This window comes from Hyperolius riggenbachi, chromosome 8 (assembly GCF_040937935.1).
Source record: "Hyperolius riggenbachi isolate aHypRig1 chromosome 8, aHypRig1.pri, whole genome shotgun sequence".
Taxonomy (NCBI): Eukaryota; Metazoa; Chordata; class Amphibia; order Anura; family Hyperoliidae; genus Hyperolius; species Hyperolius riggenbachi.
The window spans coordinates 77,864,275-77,885,141 of record NC_090653.1 but is presented as its reverse complement, the minus strand read 5'-3'; the positions used below and the strand labels follow the sequence as shown (position 1 = coordinate 77,885,141).

Below are 20,867 nucleotides of genomic sequence, written 5' to 3'. Positions count from 1 at the left end.
TTCGCATATGCATGCAAATTCGTGTGCAGAAAATAGCATATGAATTTGCATACTTGTAGTGGAAACGCGCCCTTAGACTGATGATGCTGGGCCTCTGTTTTTTTTTTTTACAACTGAAGGACAACTCTTGTTGTTCTTATTTTATTTTTTGCATAAAAGTTTTGCATAAAAGTTTGGAACAAACTGTGGAAATAATGAACATATATTTCACAGTACTCACAACCTTTTAGACTGGCTAAAGCCAGTGTATAAAGACCTATAATTCCCCTTGTCAGGAAGACTGCCCATTTATAGTGTGCCGATGTATGGCAATTGACTTGTGTCTTTATTTACAGAAGACCTTTATTTACAGCAGACATTGTAAGCCTCTAGAAAGGGTCACATTGCTGTTCCTGTATTATATGCATACATAAATACAGCTCATACAAGCAGCTTGTATGAATTATTCATGCAGTGAACAGATCTGGGAGAGCTATCCTTCATTTCCCAGCAAGGACGGATAGCCACTATGCATGCCGGTGACATTAATCAGTGTCTTGGGGGACAGCACATCCCATTCTCTGAGTGTCACCTCTTCCCTATGGGGGTATCGGCTCATTATCTTATAATTGAGCAGCTGTGTCCATCCTATCGGCTGCAAGGAGGCCAGTGCTGGGTTATGCACACACTATATGTTCTATAAGACTGGAAGTGGGGTTGTTCAATAAAGTAGCCATCTGTCTGCTGTTCACTAAAGAATTGTCAATGAAACATTCTGCGTGAATGATATTGTCATACAGCAAGGAGCTGCAAAACTGCTACATTTAATGCTACAGTACAACTCATGATTTTTTTTTTTCTGCAGCTATTTTTATTATTAGATTTATAAAGCGCCAACATATTACGCAGCACTGGACAAAAAATACATACGATAAAAAGGATGAGAGACGTAACAAGGTTATTCAACATAGGGCAAAGCTATACAAAGCAAACAGGGTACAAAACACATAATCATGAGATATTGGGCTGGTTAGGTAGTCTCAGTTATACAAGTACAAGGCAGTCATAGCCTGTTATATGGGATATAATTGAAAAGGTTTGGTGCCACAGTTTTTTAATGTATGGACAGCTCCACCATATGTGAAAGATTGGTCCCTTTTTTTCAGCAGTTTCTCCAACACCTATTTGAGCGACTATTGGAGAATAAAGCCATATTACTGGCAGTGTAATACCACCTTCAACAGAAGCTTGTAGTATAATTTTGTGGTTGACACATTGGGTGAGAATGATTGAGAATGCTATGGCTTTATGCCTAGTACACACCATACAATTTTCTGTTAGATTATATCTGTTAGATTTTCCGTAAGATTTTCTGTAATCCAGATTATTTTCTGTAAAGTACTGGTAGAGAATGGTCATTATCTCTGGTGCATGGTCTTCTGGTCATCTCCTGCTGAGTAGAACAATGCCTTATTGCTAGGAAATTATCAATCTGGCAGGTAAATCTAACAGAAAATCTTACAGAAAATTGTATGGTGTGTACTAGGCATAAAGCCCAATCTACACGATACGATTCTTTATACGATTCAATTACGATTCTATTTACGATCCAATTAAATCCGACATGTCCGATTAGGATTCGATTCAATTCGATTTGCCATTGCAAAACAATGGCAAATCGAATTGAATCGAATCCTGATCGGACATGTCGGATTTAATCGGATCGTAAATAGAATCGTTAGATTGGGCTTAAGACCATTGGGTTGTTGAATATGTGGAGGATATTTCATCTTCCCATGACCTCTTATAACTAAATTAAACTGGTGTATATGTTAATCTGTTAACCTGTTAATCTTACATTTTTACTTTATTTTCAATTTTGATTTTGTTTTGTTTATTCTTGGCCTATGCTACAGCTACACTATCTCTAAAATACATGATTCTATTTATCTATCATACAGGAATCTATATAGATACCGTATGTCCAAACCTAGTGCTAAAAGTTATTGTTTGAAAAATGTGGTCTTGAGAAATATGCCAACGGTGATTAACTTCACATTCATCTGCGTTTATACCGCAATAAAATATTTTGAAAACAAGGCAGTCATAGCAAAGGAGCACACGATCATGTAGAATACACTAAAGGATAGTGGTGTCCAAGTAAAACCTGCACCTGCTACAGTAAGGATCTTCTCTACTCAAAACTCTTCAGCCTTTGAATACCGTCATACAATCTTCTGGGGATTCTCCATCTACAGCCCAATCTATGCGATAAGATTCTTTGTGCGATTCGCTTACGATTCTATTTACGATCTGATTAAATACGACATGTACGATCGGGATTCAATTCGATTTGCCATTGCAACAACTCTGAGGAGGAATAGTGTTTAACACGCTGCCCGGGAGTTTTGCGGCAATAGGTTCAGCTGCCATTTGGCTCGCCCTGCACCCTTCTCACCGGCGGCGCGTACATACGTATGCCAGGGGAGAGAAATTGGGGTTAAGAGTTTGATCTGGATCCTTTGGTTAATTGGCAGCCAATTAATGAAGAAGCCAGCCAGTGTCACATTTTGTAGCATGAACTGGCCTCATTGAGAACATTATTGTTTTTTTAATCTAAATGTCGGGAGAAGGTTGCTGTGTGAACTAGCTGTAATATCCTAGATCCTCGTAAACCGCGTATGATTGATCAAGTATGGGACCGGCGGGTTTAGTGATTGTTGCATTGATTGATGAAAGACCTCTCTCCAGTCGTATTTCTTGGGTAGCGCTTGTAAAGTACAAACATATCTGCAGTATAAAATACAACCAAGCTTTCTTGTCTGCAGTCACCGGTTTTACACAGATGGCCTTTTGTGCTAGTTGATCCAAAGGGGGCGGACAGAAGCGCAAACAAATTGACTATACATTGTGTTGGCGGCACTAGACTAGACAGTGTTAATGGGTCTCACTAGAATCATTTTAAAGAAAACCAATAAGATAAAGTAGTTTCCTGTTTACAGGACCATGTATAATTAATGAGGAGAGATGGTAGCAGAAGATAATCTCACACAGCATGGCTCCCAATGATCCCTTTTTGAAGGGAAAAATACCCCCTATTTAGCAGATCAGTATAAATATATGCATTTTGTTATCCCATTCTCTGAATGTATACATTACTTATTTTTAAAAAGTAAAATCAAGAAAAAGTGGTGAAGATAGTAACGACCAGCGTGATTTGAATTCTGAATATACGTCCAAGCAATAATAATAATTTTTTTTTTGTGGTATGTGTGACTAGAGGTGTGACTAGAAATGTGACAGGCATGACTTAGATGTCGATCTTCATCTGAGAAAGTTGGGAGGTATGTAATGACTGTTGAGCAAGCAGAACTACACAGCAATAAGTTTAGTTCACTCCACTCAGAACTTGGAGTACATGGAATCATCCAATTACTTTTGTGCTGCTTGAGGATCTGGGAAACGAGGCTAAGAAATTGGGCTTGTTTCCGTGTTAAGGTACAGACATGCAGAAGCGGCTGCTCATGTTGTGGCCCAGCAGCTGCACAACGAGGAACCAGGAGAGATGACCAACGCCACAGAAACAACTTTACTGGTGACGTTTTTCAAAAGTTTCTGCACATCGATATTGCAAAATGCCCAACTCATTTAACCTCCTTAGTGATGACCCCGAGTCAGGCTTGGGCGGAAAACCGCAGCTCAAAGCGGCAACCCCGGGCCTGACTCATGGTAACCGCCAGGAGATCAATGCATAGCACACAGTGGGCCTTTCAACTCTTCTCCCCCGGGATTCAGATGCCAGCGGCCATTTTCCTTCCGGTCTTTGGAGACTCTGGATCCCTATGGCTAGATCACCGTCTATTGTCATGACAGCTGGCAATCTCACTATAGGGTTACTGTAACTATTGTGGAATTATCTCCGTGGTCAGCACACAAGATGTGCACTGACACTGCGGAAGTCCTCCACAAGCGTATAAAACGGCAGAACCCAGCTTTGGTGCAATGCACTTGTAGAGGGAAATTCCCACCGGCAGATGGAACTGTGGAGTGCAGAGGAACAACCCCTCTGCACTGCCACAGATGCCAGATGGGAATTGTATGAATTGCAACAATGCATGGCAAGATAGCCCTCAGAGAGAGAGAGTGAGCACAGCGACAGAATGTATGTGTGTCCACCAATCTAATCGCCACACGGCGACGGTGAACACACAACAGCGGAAACCAAGTGGGAACGTAATCGCAAGAGTGTCGATTGCCAACAGTGACACAAGACCGAATAAAGACAGAGCACAAGTGTAGCAAGAAGGACACAACAAATTACAATGATCAGAACGCCAAGGAAAATAACAAACGCACTCGCTAAGCGCAGTCGCCGCGCGCAAAGCGCAACAGCGACAAAGCACGCTAATGGCGCGGTCTCCGCACGAAAAGCGCAACAGAGACAAAACACGCCGACCCTAACTAACCAATGTAACACGAAAATGAATAGAGAACGCGAACGCTTGCTAAACAGTTACCTCACCGAGCCTACAGCAAGCGTTCGTTCCAGACAAAACAGACAGGAGTAACCAGTAGCAACCGCAGCTCTGGCCTACACTCCCAGACAGAGTACAGAAGGAACCACCGCCACTACCGCTAGGGCGAATGCGATCCAGACAGACAGATGGGGCTACCAGTAGCAACCGCCGCTCTGGCTTGCACCCCTAAGGCAGAATACAGAAGGAACCACCGTCTCTACCGCTAGGGCGAATGCGATCCCAACAGACAGAACTATTTCCTGTCGACTGCCGCTGACGACAAGACAATCGCGACAGATAGACAGTACAAGGCAAAACAGATGACCTGACTATGCTAGTGCACTCTTAAGGAATTACTCTAAGATAATCTTAGCAAACAATTAGCAAAGGCTGAGACTCCAGGTAAGTCAGCAGGAACAAACCATCATGACCAGCAAGGGATTCTGGGAGGAAATGGTATTAATACTGCAAGCCATCAAAGGAAGCAGCTAAGCAATTTGCATGCCAAGTGGATGCAAATTCCTCACCAGCAGAGCAACTCTGCAACTTGCAGAGTGAAGACAGGTCTCTTTTCCAGAGACCTGCAGCACTCAGACCTAAAAAATGGTCAAACAGCTGTCTGCCTATGCAGACAGCAGCGCGGATAATTAGTTACATTGCCACCCAGAGGATGGAGAGAGAACTGCAGCGCTGGACCCCAGCGAGGTAAGTGCAGGGGCTGCTGCAGGCTCTCTGGGGGTATGATTTTTTTTTTTCTTGCTTTAAGGGTCTGAAAGATAATGGAAAAATTGTACCGCTTTTACACCCTAAAATCAGGGAGGGTAAGTACTGCGTGCTCAAGTGAAAAACGACATTATGCACAACATGACCGCATTCAGTAGAACAGTGTTATTCAAATGACATTGTACACAAGTGGCCTACTGCACAATATCTGCCCAACAGTCATCTGAGTTGGATGGATCGGGCAAATGTCCGATGTTGGTCACTCGTCGTCTGGCTATATTGTTGCACAAGATTGTCGTCTAACTTAGCGAAATCTGTCATTTGTCTGACTTTAGTGTGTATACAAGGCTTTAGGGAGGAGGGAAAACATGGGCACAGGAAATTTCTCCTGTGTTTTGAATCCTGTGCATAAGGAAAGCGCAGCCCAGGGGGAAACTTGCTTGTGGATAGGTTTTGGCCTTTTTACATTGAAGCTACTGGTTAGAATAGCTATCATGCTGTTAGTATGGTCTGTGATTCCCTGTAGACAAGATGCCTGGACTTTCCTGTAGTGATGACACCTAAGGCTCTACTGTGACTCCTGGGTGTCACTGTGATGGGAGATGAGAAAACAACTCAGCAGAGGGATGGAGAGCAACGGAAACAAAGCCTCATTCACTTGCTAGATGGTTCATCGTCTTGACTTAGTGCTTTGTTCTTCACCTTACCCCTCCCACTGGAAGCTGCTTCGTCATGCTCTGTGCTACATGTCATCTGACCTCCCCCCATTCCCTCCCCCCCCCCCCCCCCCCCCCGTAACGTGTTTGTACTACACTCAATCCTGAATCCAGAGAGGTTTACCCCACCTGCCCTGGTAAAGCTTGTAGCCAGAACAAAAATTAAGAAACCAAAGGAGACTTGCATGGCAGCAAAAAATAAAAATCTGCTACATTTTTCTTAGCTCTGTCCAAAACCACAAAAGATTTTGGCTAGGTTCAGTGGGCATGAGTTCCCTGTAAAAGGAGGGCCGGAACGGTAAAGTTGTGCTGCATGTGATCCGCGCGTAGCATCAGTCAATGAAAGGTATGCTTCACTGTCACTTAAAGAGAAACTCCGACCAAAAATTGAACTTTATCTTAATCAGTAGCTGATACCCCCTTTTACATGAGAAATCTATTGCTTTTCACAAACAGACCATCAGGGGGTGCTGTATGACTGATATTGTGGTGAAACCCCTCCCACAATAAACCCCTCCCACAAGAAAAGTTCGAACTTTTGGCAGTTTCCTGTCTGTGAACCTTGTTGCTATGTGGGAAATAACTGTTTACAGCTGTTTCCAACTGCCAAAACCCATGCAGCAGCTACATCACCTGCCAACAGCAAAATGTTCACTGGAGTTCCTCTTTAACCTGAGTGTTTTGCAGTAACGCACTGCACCAGCCACAATGTACACCGCATAGGTGTTGCACTGCAGAGCGACGTTTTGCAGTACAATACAGTCATGCCGCGTCATAAACATAACCATAATGACTTAGGCATAGACCAGAATGGAGCGAACTAGAGCATCAGAATTCACTTTTTCAGAGATCTTACTTTGGGAACCTGCATTCAGGCCCGGATTTGTAGCAAGGCCACATAGGCCAGTGCCTAAGGTGCCAAGAGACGGGGCGGCCTGCACTCAAGTACTTAACATGCCGGCAGCCAGCATACACAAGCCCAGCTGATCCGCAGCTGCCCTGTGAACATCGCAAGGTACGGACTCTGTGCCGGCATTGCAGAGTGAGAGTACCAAACGGAGCTAGTGAGCAGCAGCCTGTCGCTCTCCTCTGTCGGGCTACTCCGCTGAAACTTCAACTGCTCCGCCAGCTGCTGGACATTTCTCTCCTCGGCATCATCATGTGACTCGCCGGTAACTTACTGACTCCTCATATGACTATGCCGGTTAGAGAGAGAGAGAGACACACACACAGCGTCTGGAGGGAAGGAGGATGTTTCCTCACTGAAACAGGCGGAGAGGTGAGTGGCAGGCTGCTGCAGCAGTGGAGAAGGGAAGAGATTTTAGGGTGGCTTGAGATGCATCTCACCAGGCTGGGGACAGTTGGCCTTGGGCAGTAAAATGTACAAATCCAGCCCTGCCTGCATTCTCATTGGCTGCTGCATCACCATTGTTCTTGTACTATGATACAAGTCTGATAGTGTTTCATGAATTGCCAGACTGGGAGGCAGCTTCGTTGCTATCCGTTTACAGTTGTTTGTTCTTGTGTTTTCTACTTCTAAATTTCCTAACCTATACTGTGTGTCACCGACGGGCCCACTTTTAAATGGGAAACTCCACTTTCTTCATAAAACTTCCAAGCCTAATGTTGTTGAAAATCACATCATTCCCATCTGCAGCAAGCTGCAAATTCCCAAAACTGTCGGTATAATTTTCTAATTTGCAGCCTTGCCAGCAGTACTGTTATGCGCACATTAAAACAAGGTAATCAAGCTAAAATTTGCCATGAATCTTTGCTGTGTATGTAGAACCAGGCTGTAAGTCTTACAATAAGTGTAAGTTCCCTGTCTGGCTCGTGTGTATCTAGCAGTGAGGTGCAAATCTCATTTATTAAACATGCAGTGAGGTCATATAGCAGCATCACATCCTATGGGTGACTTTATCTCCGGCAAGCTGGTCCCCACTGGAGAGATATGACTTCTTCCAAGAACTGGCTAGCTCTGGTAATTGCTGATTTATAACCCTATTAGCGGGCTTGGGGCCCCTGTGAGAGCCAGCAGGCATCCTGTAGACGCATGGGACACACACCTTCCATTTCCTCTATAGCTTCCTCCACACTAATGTAATCACATCCCATAGCTGGATATAAGCCAAGTGTGGCCTATAATCTTTCCTTGCTGATGAAGCTTCCTTTATTGCATGATGCAGGAGATGGACATGCCAGACGAGGTGAACATCGACGATCTTCTGGACATGGAAACGGACGAGGAGAGGAGAAGCAGCTTACAGGTGAGGAGAAATAAAGCATGTATCGCTTCTTTTCATTTTCTAGTTCTACAATAGAAGCTGGTAAGTTAAAGCAAACCAAAATTAAAAAATAACTGATAAACAATTGTATCTTTAAAGGGACACTGAGGATTGCCCAAATTTAAAACACGGCACTTATCTGGAACTTCCTCCAGCCCACCGCAGGCCGCGAGGTCCCTCTGCGCCTTCCTGGCTCCTTTCCATTTGCCTCCGCCGGCCCCCCCCCCGTTACCAGCGACACCCAGGCCGGGTGTCGGGCCGGCTCTTCCTGGATCCTTACGCCGCTCAGAGTCATCACGGGGGCCGGCGTGACAGTACTACGCATGCGCGGTTTAACCATGCATGCGCAGATCTGTCATGCCGGCCGATGTGATGGCGAGCGGCGTAAGGATCCAGGAAGAGCCGGCCCGACACCCGTCACGGGTGTCACTGGAAACGGGGGGGGGCCGGCGGAGGCACACAGAAAGGAGCCAGGAGGACGCCGGGGGACCTCGCAGCCTGCGGTGGGCTAGAGGAAGCCCCAGGTAAGTGCCGTCTTTTTTAAATTCGGGCACTCCTCGGTGTCCCTTTAAGGCGGCCATACATCTCTCGACCTGGCGGCTGATCGACCATCCGATTTCAATAACTATCGGAGGTAAATCTGTGCCGCCAACAGGGCCGAAATTGGTTGCCTTTATTGATCGGACATGCTGCAAGATGATGGGCCATCGTGGTCAATTGGGTGTGCGGCGGTAACAGCGAGCAATATAGAGACGAGCAAATGCAACAAAACCCCCGTGTTCCCCCTAGTGTATAAATGTGCCCCCTGTGTGTGTACTTATACATTACCGGCCCTATGTCCCCCACTGTGCAGTGCCCATCTCTTTGGAATCCCGCCTCTCCATTAGCGCTATACACAACGCCGGCGTATAGCACTGGTGTGTGTGTGTGTGTGACGTCACACGCACTAAATGCCGGCTGCATGTATAGCGCTAATAGAGCAGCAGGTTTCTGAAGACAGATGGGCACCGCACAGTGGGGGTCATAGGACCGGTAATGTATAAATGCACACATGGGGGGTCGGCATCCGACTCGGCCAATTCCCAAGAGATTTCATGCTGAAATCGATCAGAGTTAGGCTCAACACACACCATACAATCTTGATTGTTCAATCTTACCACTTTCATGTAGTATAAGAGCTTATCAATCATTCGAGGTATTTTCAATCTGTTGGCCCTTATACTACATAGATTTGGTAAATCTGTACAACCAAGATTGTATGGTGTGTGTTGAGCTTTAGGCCTGTGGTCTATAGGCATCTGACAGATCTCTCTCTGTCTCTTGGTCACACAAATGGCTTTAGTTGAAAACTGTATTTGATAGCCTGCAGAGGCACACACACTAGACATGTTTGATGGAGCCCTTCCTCAGGTGGAGGTAAGGATTGAACTTCCTCTCAATCAGTAGTAGCTGATACCCCCTTTCCCATTAGAAATCTCTACCTTTTCTCAAATAGATCATTGGGGGAAGGGGGTGTCTGTGTGGCTGATATTGTGGTGAAACCCCTCCCACAGTGTGAGTGATGTCATGACCATGGTCCTGACAGTTTGGTGTCTGTGAACCTAGTTGTATTGTGGGAAATAATTGCTTTTTCCAACTGTCAAGTAAGCCATATCTCCCTTTGTGCATAGAACTCTCAGTACACGAACATTCCGTATTCCTGGCAGGACTAAAGCTGTCACCACCAGTGATAAGTTTCAGAATGTGAATCCGAGTGAAAAGATTTTCAATGGACGAACACTGACTAATCTATAAATGAATATTGTAAAAAAATAAGCAATTGTATTCATTATTTTCACTACAGTTCCTCTTTGACCGCTTGCGGACGATGCTGATTGAAACTTGCGCCCTGTTTTGATGCTGCCATTCCTGCCAGGGTGTAGATTTCACCTCACCGCCGCCATGTATTCTCGTTGCTCCCGCCGATCATGTCACTCTCTCTCCCCACCACAGCTAATTTGCCCTGCTGTTTGGTATGACAGCAGAGCTCTGTGATCCGGTCAGGAGCGGATTTTATTCGGAGCAATGCTTTTCAGCGCTGCTAGATTTGGGCGCAGCCGGCGCCTCCATTGACTTCAATAGGAATCACTCCTATTGCAGCGCTCAGTAAGTAACGTTGGCTCCGTCAGAAGACAGAGCCGAGGTTGCTTAAAAAGATAATAATTCGGCCTCCAGCAATCGCTGGAAGCCGAATTATTTCATTCCCCCACTATCCATGGCGGCCTGCAGGGGGAATAGTAATTAAATCGGCCCGGACTTGTGCAGAAGCAGGATCAGCCATATACCGCTGTATCCTGCGCCCAAGTCTACCGGCGCCGATTTCAAATGTACTCATTTTATTGGAACCACAAAGTAGGAAGGAACAAAAGCGGTGAAAGGTACATACAAATGGACAAAAAATCTACAAAAGTATGTTTGTAAAAGTATATAATTCTTTATTGTATCACAAAAACATCTAAAATAAGCCTGTCCTCATATCCCAACCACCACCCCAATTGACCCCAACCGTTCGTACAGCAGCCCCAGCACTCAATCACATACACTCAGACCAGATATTGCGGAAAGCTCTGAGCACAAAAGTATGTTGTGCAATATTAGCACAGCTCCAATGGCAAAAGTACATTTACATGCCTGTTCAATTTGGCAATAAGAACATTTTTTTCAAGCCTCCATTACAGCATGATGGTAGTTTGTTAGGCAGAGAACACCCAAAGCAGTATTGCACCGCGTTATTGGGTACATAAAGACTCCATATAGCAGGGAGCAGAAAACAGTCCTTTTAGCTCAGCAGAAGGCACAGCCATAGAACATGCAGAAGCAAAGTAGTCCAAAGCAGCATGGATAGTAAGTAAGCAGCGGCAGCATGGATAGACAAGCAGTCCTGTCATACATATAATTGGTGCACACAGCAGATGAATGCCTCAAAGCTCCGTCCATGAGTTAGAGCACAGATACACAAATAGGCTCCATGACATGAGCTGATTGTAAACAGTTCCAGTGTTTGCTGGTATGTAGTAGTATAAGCTGCTCACCAAATCCGTTGTATGTGTCCTCAGGCAGACCGCCCTGTTGTCCAAGTGATTCCCTCTCAAGGCAGACATGCAGAGAAGGAAGGTGATGGCTGTGCTGTGCTTCAATAGCACCAGGTCCAATGTAGAGGAGTGGTCGGGGGGCCAGGCAAAGCAGCGGTGATGCCACTCACAGCCCCATTTTATTGGCTCCTGACCCTGTCATCAATGTGAGCAACTCTCATTGGCTTACACTGACCACATGGTCCGGAGCCAATTAAAGCGGCTCCTGACAGGCTCACAGAGCGCTGCCATCATAGAGACGGCAGAGAGGGGGGCCGGAAGCGATGGGTGGATGGCGGTAGTGGCGATTCGTTGGAAGGGGCCGGTTTCCGGTACCAGTGGTCTCTGGTCCTTTACAGGGAGGGTCCGAGGAAAAGAGAAAAAAAAATCTACTTACCCAGGGCTTCCTCCAGCCCCTGTCAGCCAAAATGTCCTTCTCCGCAGCTCCACTTCCAGCTGGTGGCCCGGGGTCCCCTCCATTGCAGATGCCCACCTCGTCAGGTCGGCATCGCCTGCACGAGCACCTCTCAGGGTTGTGCTCACGTGGTCTGGAGTGTTATGTGCAGGCATCTGCAACAGAGGGGATCCGGAGCTGCAGCGAGCGACATATTGGCTGCCAGGGGCTGGAGGAAGCCCCAGGTAAGTAGATTTTTTTTTTGTTTTTTAATTTAAATCTCCTTGCATCTGTCCTTTAAAGGCGCAGAGACCGCTGGTACTGAAGGGGTAAAAGGACAACTGAAGAGAGAGGTACATGGAGGCTGCCATGTTTATTTCCTATTAAGCAATACCAGTTGCCTGGCAGCCCTGCTGATCCTCTGCCTCTAATACTATTAGCCATAGCCCCTGAAAAAGCATGCAGCAGATCAGGTGTTTCAGACTTTAAAGTCAGATCTGACAAGACTAGCTGCATGCTTGTTTCTGGTGTTATTCAGATACTACTGCAGAGAAATAGACCAGCAGGGCTGCCAGGCAACTGGTATTGATTAAAAGGAAATAAATATGGCAGCCTCCGTATACCTCTTACTTCAGTTCCCCTTTAAGCGTGGCACATAAAGGATGATTTGCTAAACTGGAGAACACCAGAGACCTGACAAACATATATACATTTATTATCATTATTTTTAATAACTTGATGTCTAAGTGTAGGGATGATCAGTGAGATGTAAATGGCGAGTAGATACAGGATTATGCAGCCTAAAAATGGACAAATCGAATTCCACCTTGGCAGGATTCTATTAGATCTATTAGTAATTAGTAAATTATTAGCAAAATCTGTATCAACTCAGAATTGTTTGCTTCTGATTGACTATCCCTAATTAGGGGATAAAAAGGTCCCAACTCTCACCTGGGTTATATCAAAAGTGTAGAGGGGTTGTTTGTTTAATAAATTAGAACCTGCGGGGAGAATAAGGCCTCTTTTCCATGGACTGTTGAGCTGTGTGCTCAGCAAGCAGTTACCAGGCAACAGTGAGCAGTTGTAAAAGTTTGAGAGGAATTTCACTGCCTATCAGCAGTCCGTGGAAAAGAGGCCTACTTGTTGGAAATAAATCCAGGTTGTCTTGGATTTATTGAAAACTAGTTCTTGCTGTAGAGTAGGTAAGCGCAAGTGACTGAAATTGCATGAGTTATGATTCACTAACCTTACAGCAATGCTCTCTACAAGTGGACTTTGTTTTTCTCCTGTACTGTATTGGCTGATGAACTCTTTTGTCCTTACAGCTGTAACATAAGTAACCTGTTAATCTCGTTCTCTCCAGACTCCTCCAGATAGGCGAGTCAGCCAGCTGTCTATAGACCGCTTTTATTTTTTCCTGATGACTGTAGGAAAACATGGAATCCTTTTTAAAAGCCGTAAAATGAAAATGTTTTGCTATTCAATCCTTAATCCAATGACGCCTCAAGGAGCTCTCCTGCATTGCACAAAAAGAACATAAAGCAATGCATGTGCGTGGTGTTTTCATGGACAATACTATGAAGACAGTATAGTGAAAGGGTTAGAATATGCCAGGCTATACTGTAGTCAGTATATATTAGAAATATTCCCTCGTTTCTTTCCCTTATATGTTGGACGTGTAACTGGCATTGAGACCTTTTATTTTAATGTCCTCCTGGACCCTAAAAAAGTGCTCCTATGGGGTACTTGCCACAAGAGGGGGAAGCCTCTGGATCTTAATGAGGCTTCCCATTCTCCTGTGAGCTGAGATCTGCCGGGGCTCCAGGATAAGAACAATCCCATGTGAGCCTCGCGCGGGCGCAGTAGCGGTTTTCCTTCGGGCTCAGGCGGAAATAGTTGAAGCCCAATATGGTATCTATGCTGTGACTGCTCTGAGCCACACTGTACCTTGAGGGGGGTGGGGTGTCCGGACATCCTAGAGAGAAAAAAATGGCACACATAACAGGAGCCCTGATAATGTAGCACGATTGTAGGTCAAATATGGTATTGATAATAAAACAACCACAGGTGGAGACAATAAACCCGACTCCACTCGGGGTGTCCCAGCTGGACTGGATGTAGTCACTTTCTTGATCAAAAAACCAACGGAGTATCGCAATGGTGTCAACCAGGGTTGGCCTTAGGTTTCACAGCGCCCTGAGCGAAGCCTGATTTTTATGCCCCCCCCCCCCCCCTCATCCTCTTCCCGCGTGCGCACACACACACAGGCCCATATGCAATTCACCTTTTCTCCTGAGCTATCTCCTAGGACAGTGGTTCCCAACCTTTTTGACGTTGACACATCACGCCAAATGCTCAGATCTCCGTGATACATAACCTATTGTATAATAGAAAAAATACTAGTAATAACCACGAATGGGTAGAAAGAGTGCATTATTCTGAATACACTTAAAAATGAAGGCTAGAACCTTTCAGGAATCTTAATAAAAACAATCAGTGGGACAGTTAGCCGCCCCCCCCCCCCCCCCCCATTTAGAATTGTGGCACAGCACTGATCATTTGCACCACGCATTATAGCCGCAGTGCACCCCCCCCAAAAAATATGCCCTCAGACTCAGTATAGGTAGGTAGCCAGCCAGGTATAGGTGCCCCCAGTATAGGATCTCATGTGTAGGTGCACTCAGTATAGGTTGCCAAGCATAGGTGCCTCCAGTATAGGAAGTCAGTTGAAGGTCTCCATCCCCCCCATAGGTAGCCAGGCGTAGGTGCCTTTCAATATAGGTAGCCAGGTGTTGGTGCCCCCAGTATAGGAAATCAGGTGTAGGTGCCCTCAGTATAGGCAACCAGCTATAGGCGCCCCCTTGGAAGCCGGTGCCCAGAGCGACCACTCCGGTCACTCATGTCAAAGGCCGGCATAATCAGCTGTAGCCCCTCCACTCTTGACAGGGGTGGGAGGGTATCAAACACACAGCATGGGTAAAGAGGCGCCCAGATAGAATAAAATTGGGTAATAAAATGAAAATTAGGTGGCTTACCTCAATAGCGACAGTTGTATGTGACAAACAAGGTTTATTATGCACCGGCAACTCGTTTCGCGGGTTCAAGACCACTTCCTCGGGCCAATAAAAAGTGCCTAAATAGTAGTAGCCAATAGTATTGAGGATTGGGAGAGGCACTCAATACTATTGACTACTACTACTACTTAGGCACTTTTTATTGGCCTGATGAAATAACTGTCATTATTAGGTTAAGCCATCTCTTTTACTTACATATTATTGGTTTTTAACCTAATTTTATTCTGTCTGAGTACCTCTTTACCCCTACTGCACTCTGTGCCTTGCCAATCTAGGCCCACGACAGCCTCCACAGGTGCTTGCATCATACATTTGCATTGTGGCCCTCCTCATCCAACCAACATACGGTAGGACAGGAGCTGGAGAACTTGCAGCCTTTTCTGGCCTGCAAACCACTGGACTAACTAACTAGCAGGGAAAGTAGGAAAAGTATAGCAGCCATATGTACAACTGAATGGTTGAAAAATCCAACTTCTTTTTTTTTGTGACTAATTCTTACTTAATTGCGTGCAGACGTGGGAAAATGACTGCTCTGGCTTGAGTCTATTTTCTGCACAGGAACGGTTTCATGTTGTGCAGTTATTAGGAATCTTATTAGTGGATGTGGGCTGCTCTCTAGCCGTGATGGAGGGGGTGGCTTCCAGCTAGAGAGAGACCACTTCAAACATCTGTATAACCAATGCATAAACATTGCACTGATAGCTGCAGCCTGTGTTTGCCTTTATTGGGCTTTTCATACAAACTACTGAATCAGTGTCAGCTTTGATGTGGTCAGCAGTAGAATCCTTTCCCACAAGCTCAGCACTGATAAAGCGGAGGAGGAAAGTGCAAAATAAAGGCGCTAGCCAGAAAAATTTCCAAAGAATAGCCTGGCAGCTATTTTCCTCTGCTGCAGAACAGCCCCTCCTGCCCCCATAAGTTGTGCTCCTAACAGGCTTGTTTCCCCTGGGGATGTTCTTTGTTCTGCATTTGCCCACATGGTGCCTAATTACAGGCTGAGAGGAGGGAATCATGTAACACCCATCCTATTGATTCTCTCCTAAATCAATGCAAATTCAGCACATGAAATAAGCCTGTTCAGGTTTCCTTCTAATAGGATTCTTAATAAGCAATGCTTAAAAGCTACAGTATAGAGAACCTGTAAGAAAGAGGGTTTTGTCAGGTGATTGGCCCGTGGAGAAGCACCCAAATTTACTTTCATTGGTCAGTGTTTGCCCATTGTAAAATCTTTCCTTACCTTGATTTTTACATTCTGAAATTTATCACAGGTGGTGACCTCTTTAGTCCTGGCAGGTGCATCTCTGTTGAATGTTTGTTTACTGAGAGTTCTGAAGCCAGTAGAAATGTACCTGGTGAACCGGAATACTCTGGGAAAATTCTGCATACCTAAACAGCCTAGGCTAAACATTACTGGAAGAGCAGGGCTACATACCAATATGCAGCAAAGCCTATAGGAAGTGCTTTGGATGCTGAAACCAGGAAAGGGGGGTACCCCCCCCCCCCCTCTCCTAACCTTAAAAAGAAAATACCCACTGATGCAACAAAACCACACAGCAGTCCACATTTCCCACCATAACCGATATTACTAGGTGCCTATCCTCTGCGTTGCCCAATTTTCCTGCTGCCTTCTGCAGCTACCCTCTTCCCCCGCCACTTCTGCTCAAAATAAATTTACCATTACCCTGAGGGTTGATAAGTTGTCTGAAATGAAAGTAATGTCTCTAAAAATGAAATTCATATTCTCACTCTGTAATGTCTTCTGATTTTCAGATTATCCTGAGGTCTTGTACAAGCAACACAGAGGTATGTAATTCACTTTCTGCATCTGTTTAGCTGCATTGTATCACAGCCCCAATTTTTTTTTTTTTTTTTCTTTTTAACCACTTGAGGACCTAGGGCTTTCTACCCCTTAAGGACCGGCCACTTTTTTTCCATTCAGACCACTGCAGCTTTCACGGTTTATTGCTCGCTCATACAACCTACCACCTAAATGAATTTTGGCTCCTTTTCTTGTCACTAATAAAGCTTTCTTTTAGTGCTATTTGATTGCTCCTGCGATTTTTACTTTTTATTATATTCAGCAAAAAAGACATGAATTTTGGCAAAAAATGATTTTTTTAACTTTCTGTGCTGACAGTTTTCAAATAAAGTAAAATTTCTGTATACATGCAGCGCGAAAAATGTGGACAAACATGTTTTTGATAAAAAAAAAAACCCATTCAGTGTATATTTATTGGTTTGGGTAAAAGTTATAGCGTTTACAAACTATGGTGCAAAAAGTGAATTTTCCCATTTTCAAGCATCTCTGACTTTTCTGACCCTCTGTCATGTTTCATGAGGGGCTAGAATTCCAGGATAGTATAAATACCCCCCAAATGACCCCATTTTGGAAAGAAGACATCCAAAGTATTCACTGAGAGGCATAGTGAGTTCATAGAAGATATTATTTTTTGTCACAAGTAAGCGGAAAATGACACTTTGTGAAAAAAAAAAAAAAAAAAAGTTTCCATTTCTTCTAACTTGCAACAAAAAAAAAAATGAAATCTGCCACGGACTCACCATGCCCCTCTCTGAATACCTTGAAGTGTCTACTTTCCAAAATGGGGTCATTTGTGGGGTGTGTTTACTGTCCTGACATTTTGGGGGTGCTAAATTGTAAGCACCCCTGTAAAGCCTAAAGGTGCTCATTGGACTTTGGACCCCTTAGTGCAGTTAGGCTGCAAAAAAGTGCCACACATGTGGTATTGCCGTACTCAGGAGAAGTAGTATAATGTGTTTTGGGGTGTATTTTTACACATACCCATGCTGGGTGGGAGAAATATCTCTGTAAATGACAATTTGTTAATTTTTTTTACACACAATTGTCCATTTACAGAGATCTTTCTCCCACTCAGCATGGGTATGTGTTGTAAAAATACACCACAAAACACATTATACTACTTCTCCTGAGTACGGCGATACCACATGTGTGGCACTTTTTTGCACCCTAACTGCGCTAAAGGGCCCAAAGTCCAATGAGTACCTTTAGAATTTCACAGGTCATTTTGAGAAATTTCGTTTCAAGACTGCTCCTCACGGTTTAGGGCCCCTAAAATGCCAGGGCAGTATAGGAACCCCACAAATGACCCCATTTTAGAAAGAAGACACCCCAAGGTATTCCGTTAGGAGTATGGTGAGTTCATAGAAGATTTTATTTTTTGTCAAAAGTTAGCGGAAAATGACACTTTGTGAAAAAACACAATTAAAATCAATTTCCGCTAACTTTTGACAAAAAAATAAAATCTTCTATGAACTCACCATACTCCTAACGGAATACCTTTGGGTGTCTTCTTTCTAAAATGGGGTCATTTGTGGGGTTCCTATACTGCCCTGGCATTTTAGGGGCCCTAAACCGTGAGGAGTAGTCTTGAAACGAAATTTCTCAAAATGACCTGTGAAATTCTAAAGGTACTCATTGGACTTTGGGCCCTTTAGCGCAGTTAGGGTGCAAAAAAGTGCCACACATGTGGTATCGCCATACTCGGGAGAAGTAGTACAATGTGTTTTGGGGTGTATTTTTACACATACCCATGCTGGGTGGGAGAAATACCTCTGTAAATGGACAATTGTGTGTAAAAAAATCAAAAGATTGTCATTTACAGAGGTATTTCTCCCACCCAGCATGGGTATGTGTAAAAATACACCCCAAAACACATTATACTACTTCTCCCGAGTACGGCGATACCACGTGTGTGGCACTTTTTTGCACCCTAACTGCACTAAGGGGCCCAAAGTCCAATGAGTACCTTTAGGATTTCACAGGTCATTTTTGTTTCAAGACTACTCCTCACGGTTTAGGGCCCCTAAAATGCCAGGGCAGTATAGGAACCCCACTAATGACCCCATTTTAGAAAGAAGACACCCCAAGGTATTCCGTTAGGAGTATGGTGAGTTCATAGAAGTTTTTATTTTTTTGTCACAAGTTAGCGGAAATTGATTTTAATCGTTTTTTTTCACAAAGTGTCATTTTCCGCTAACTTGTGACAAAAAATAAAATCTTCTATGAACTCACCATACTCCGTACGGAATACCTTTGGGTGTCTTCTTTCTAGAATGGGGTCATTTGTGGGGTTCCTATACTGCCCTGGCATTTTAGGGGCCCTAAACCGTGAGGAGTAGTCTTGAAACCAAATGTCGCAAAATGACCTGTGAAATCCTAAAGGTACTCATTGGACTTTGGGCCCCTTAGCGTACTTAGGGTGTAAAAAAGTGCCACACATGTGGTACCGCCGTACTCAGGAGAAGTAGTATAATGCGTTTTGGGGTGTATTTTTACACATACCCATGCTAAGTGGGAGAAATATCTCTGTAAATGACAATTGTTTGATTTTTTTACACACAATTGTCCATTTACATAGAAATTTCTCCCATCCAGCATGGGTATGTGTAAAAATACACCCCAAAACACATTATACTACTTTTCCTGAGTACGGCGGTACCACATGTGTGACAATTTTTTGCAGCCTAGGTGCGCTAAGGGGCCCAACGTCCTATTCACAGGTCATTTTGAAGCATTTGTTTTCTAGACTACTCCTCGCGGTTTAGGGCCCCTAAAATGCCAGGGCAGTATAGGAACCCCACAAGTGACCCCATTTTAGAAAGAAGACACCCCAAGGTATTCCGTTAGGTGTATGGCGAGTTCATAGAAGATTTTATTTTTTGTCACAAGTTAGTGAAAAATGACACTTTGTGAAAAAAAACCAATAAAAATTAATTTCCGCTAACTTTTGACAAAAAATAAAATCTTCTATGAACTCGTCATACACCTAACAGAATACCTTGGGGTGTCTTTTTTTTCTAAAATGGGGTCACTTGTGGGGTTCCTATACCGCCCTGGCATTTTACAGGCCCAAAACCGTGAGTAGTCTGGAAACCAAATGTCTCAAAATGACTGTTCAGGGGTATAAGCATCTGCAAATTTTGATGACAGGTAGTCTATGAGGGGGCGAATTTTGTGGAACCGGTCATAAGCAGGTCATAAGCAGGGTGGCCTTTTAGATGACAGGTTGTATTGGGCCTGATCTGATGGATAGGAGTGCTAGGGGGGTGACAGGAGGTGATTGATGGGTGTCTCAGGGGGTGGTTAGAGGGGAAAATAGATGCAATCAATGCACTGGGGAGGTGATCGGAAGGGGGTCTGAGGGGGATCTGAGGGATTGGCCGAGTGATCAGGAGCCCACACGGGGCAAATTGGGGCCTGATCTGATGGGTAGGTGTGCTAGGGGGTGACAGGAGGTGATTGATGGGTGTCTCAAGGTGTGATTAGAGGGGGGAATAGATGCAAGCAATGCACTGGCGAGGTGATCAGGGCTGGGGTCTGAGGGCATTCTGAGGGTGTGGGCGGGTGATTGAGTGCCCTAGGGGCAGATAGGGGTCTAATCTGATAGGTAGCAGTGACAGGGGGTGATTGATGGGTAATTAGTGGGTGTTTAGGGTAGAGAATAGATGGAAACACTGCGCTTGGGTGGTGATCTGATGTCGGATCTGCGGGCGATCTATTGGTGTGGGTGGGTGATCAGTTTGCCCGCAAGGGGCAGGTTAGGGGCTGATTGATGGGTGGCAGTGACAGGGGGTGATTGATGGGTGGCAGTGACAGGGGGTGATTGATAGGTGATTGACAGGTAATCAGTGGGTTATTACAGGGGAGAACAGATGTAAATATTGCACTGGCGAATTGATAAGGGGGGTGGGGGGTCTGAGGGCAATCTGAGCGTGTGGGCGGGTGATTGGGTGCCCGCAAGGGGCAGATTAGGGTCTGATCTGTAACAGTGACAGGTGGTGATAGGGGGTGATTGATGGGTGATTGATGGGTAATTAGTGGGTGTTTAGAGAAGATAACAGATGTAAACAATACATTTGGGAGGTAATCTGACGGCGGGTTTGCGGGCGATCTAATGGTGTGGGTGGGTGATCAGATTGCCCGCAAGGGGCAGGTTAGGGGCTGATTGATGGGTGGCAGTGACAGGGGGTGATTGATGGGTGATAGGTGATTGGCAGGTGATTGACAGGTGATCAGTGGGTTATTACAGG

General features: G+C 44.9%; 1 protein-coding gene across 2 annotated transcripts in view; it reads left to right on the top strand.

Annotated features, from left to right (window-relative positions):
• Positions 1–20,867, top strand: part of LOC137528939 (protein phosphatase 1 regulatory subunit 14A-like) — a 76,544-nt gene that overhangs the window by 37,695 nt on the left and 17,982 nt on the right. Inside the window, exons 2-3 of one of the 2 annotated variants that reach the window (XM_068250735.1) lie at positions 8,122–8,202; positions 16,569–16,601. In XM_068250735.1, the coding sequence (XP_068106836.1) occupies positions 8,122–8,202; positions 16,569–16,601 (114 nt within the window). The remainder of the gene's footprint in view (positions 1–8,121; positions 8,203–16,568; positions 16,602–20,867) is intronic. The other variant, XM_068250736.1, reaches the window with a different exon arrangement.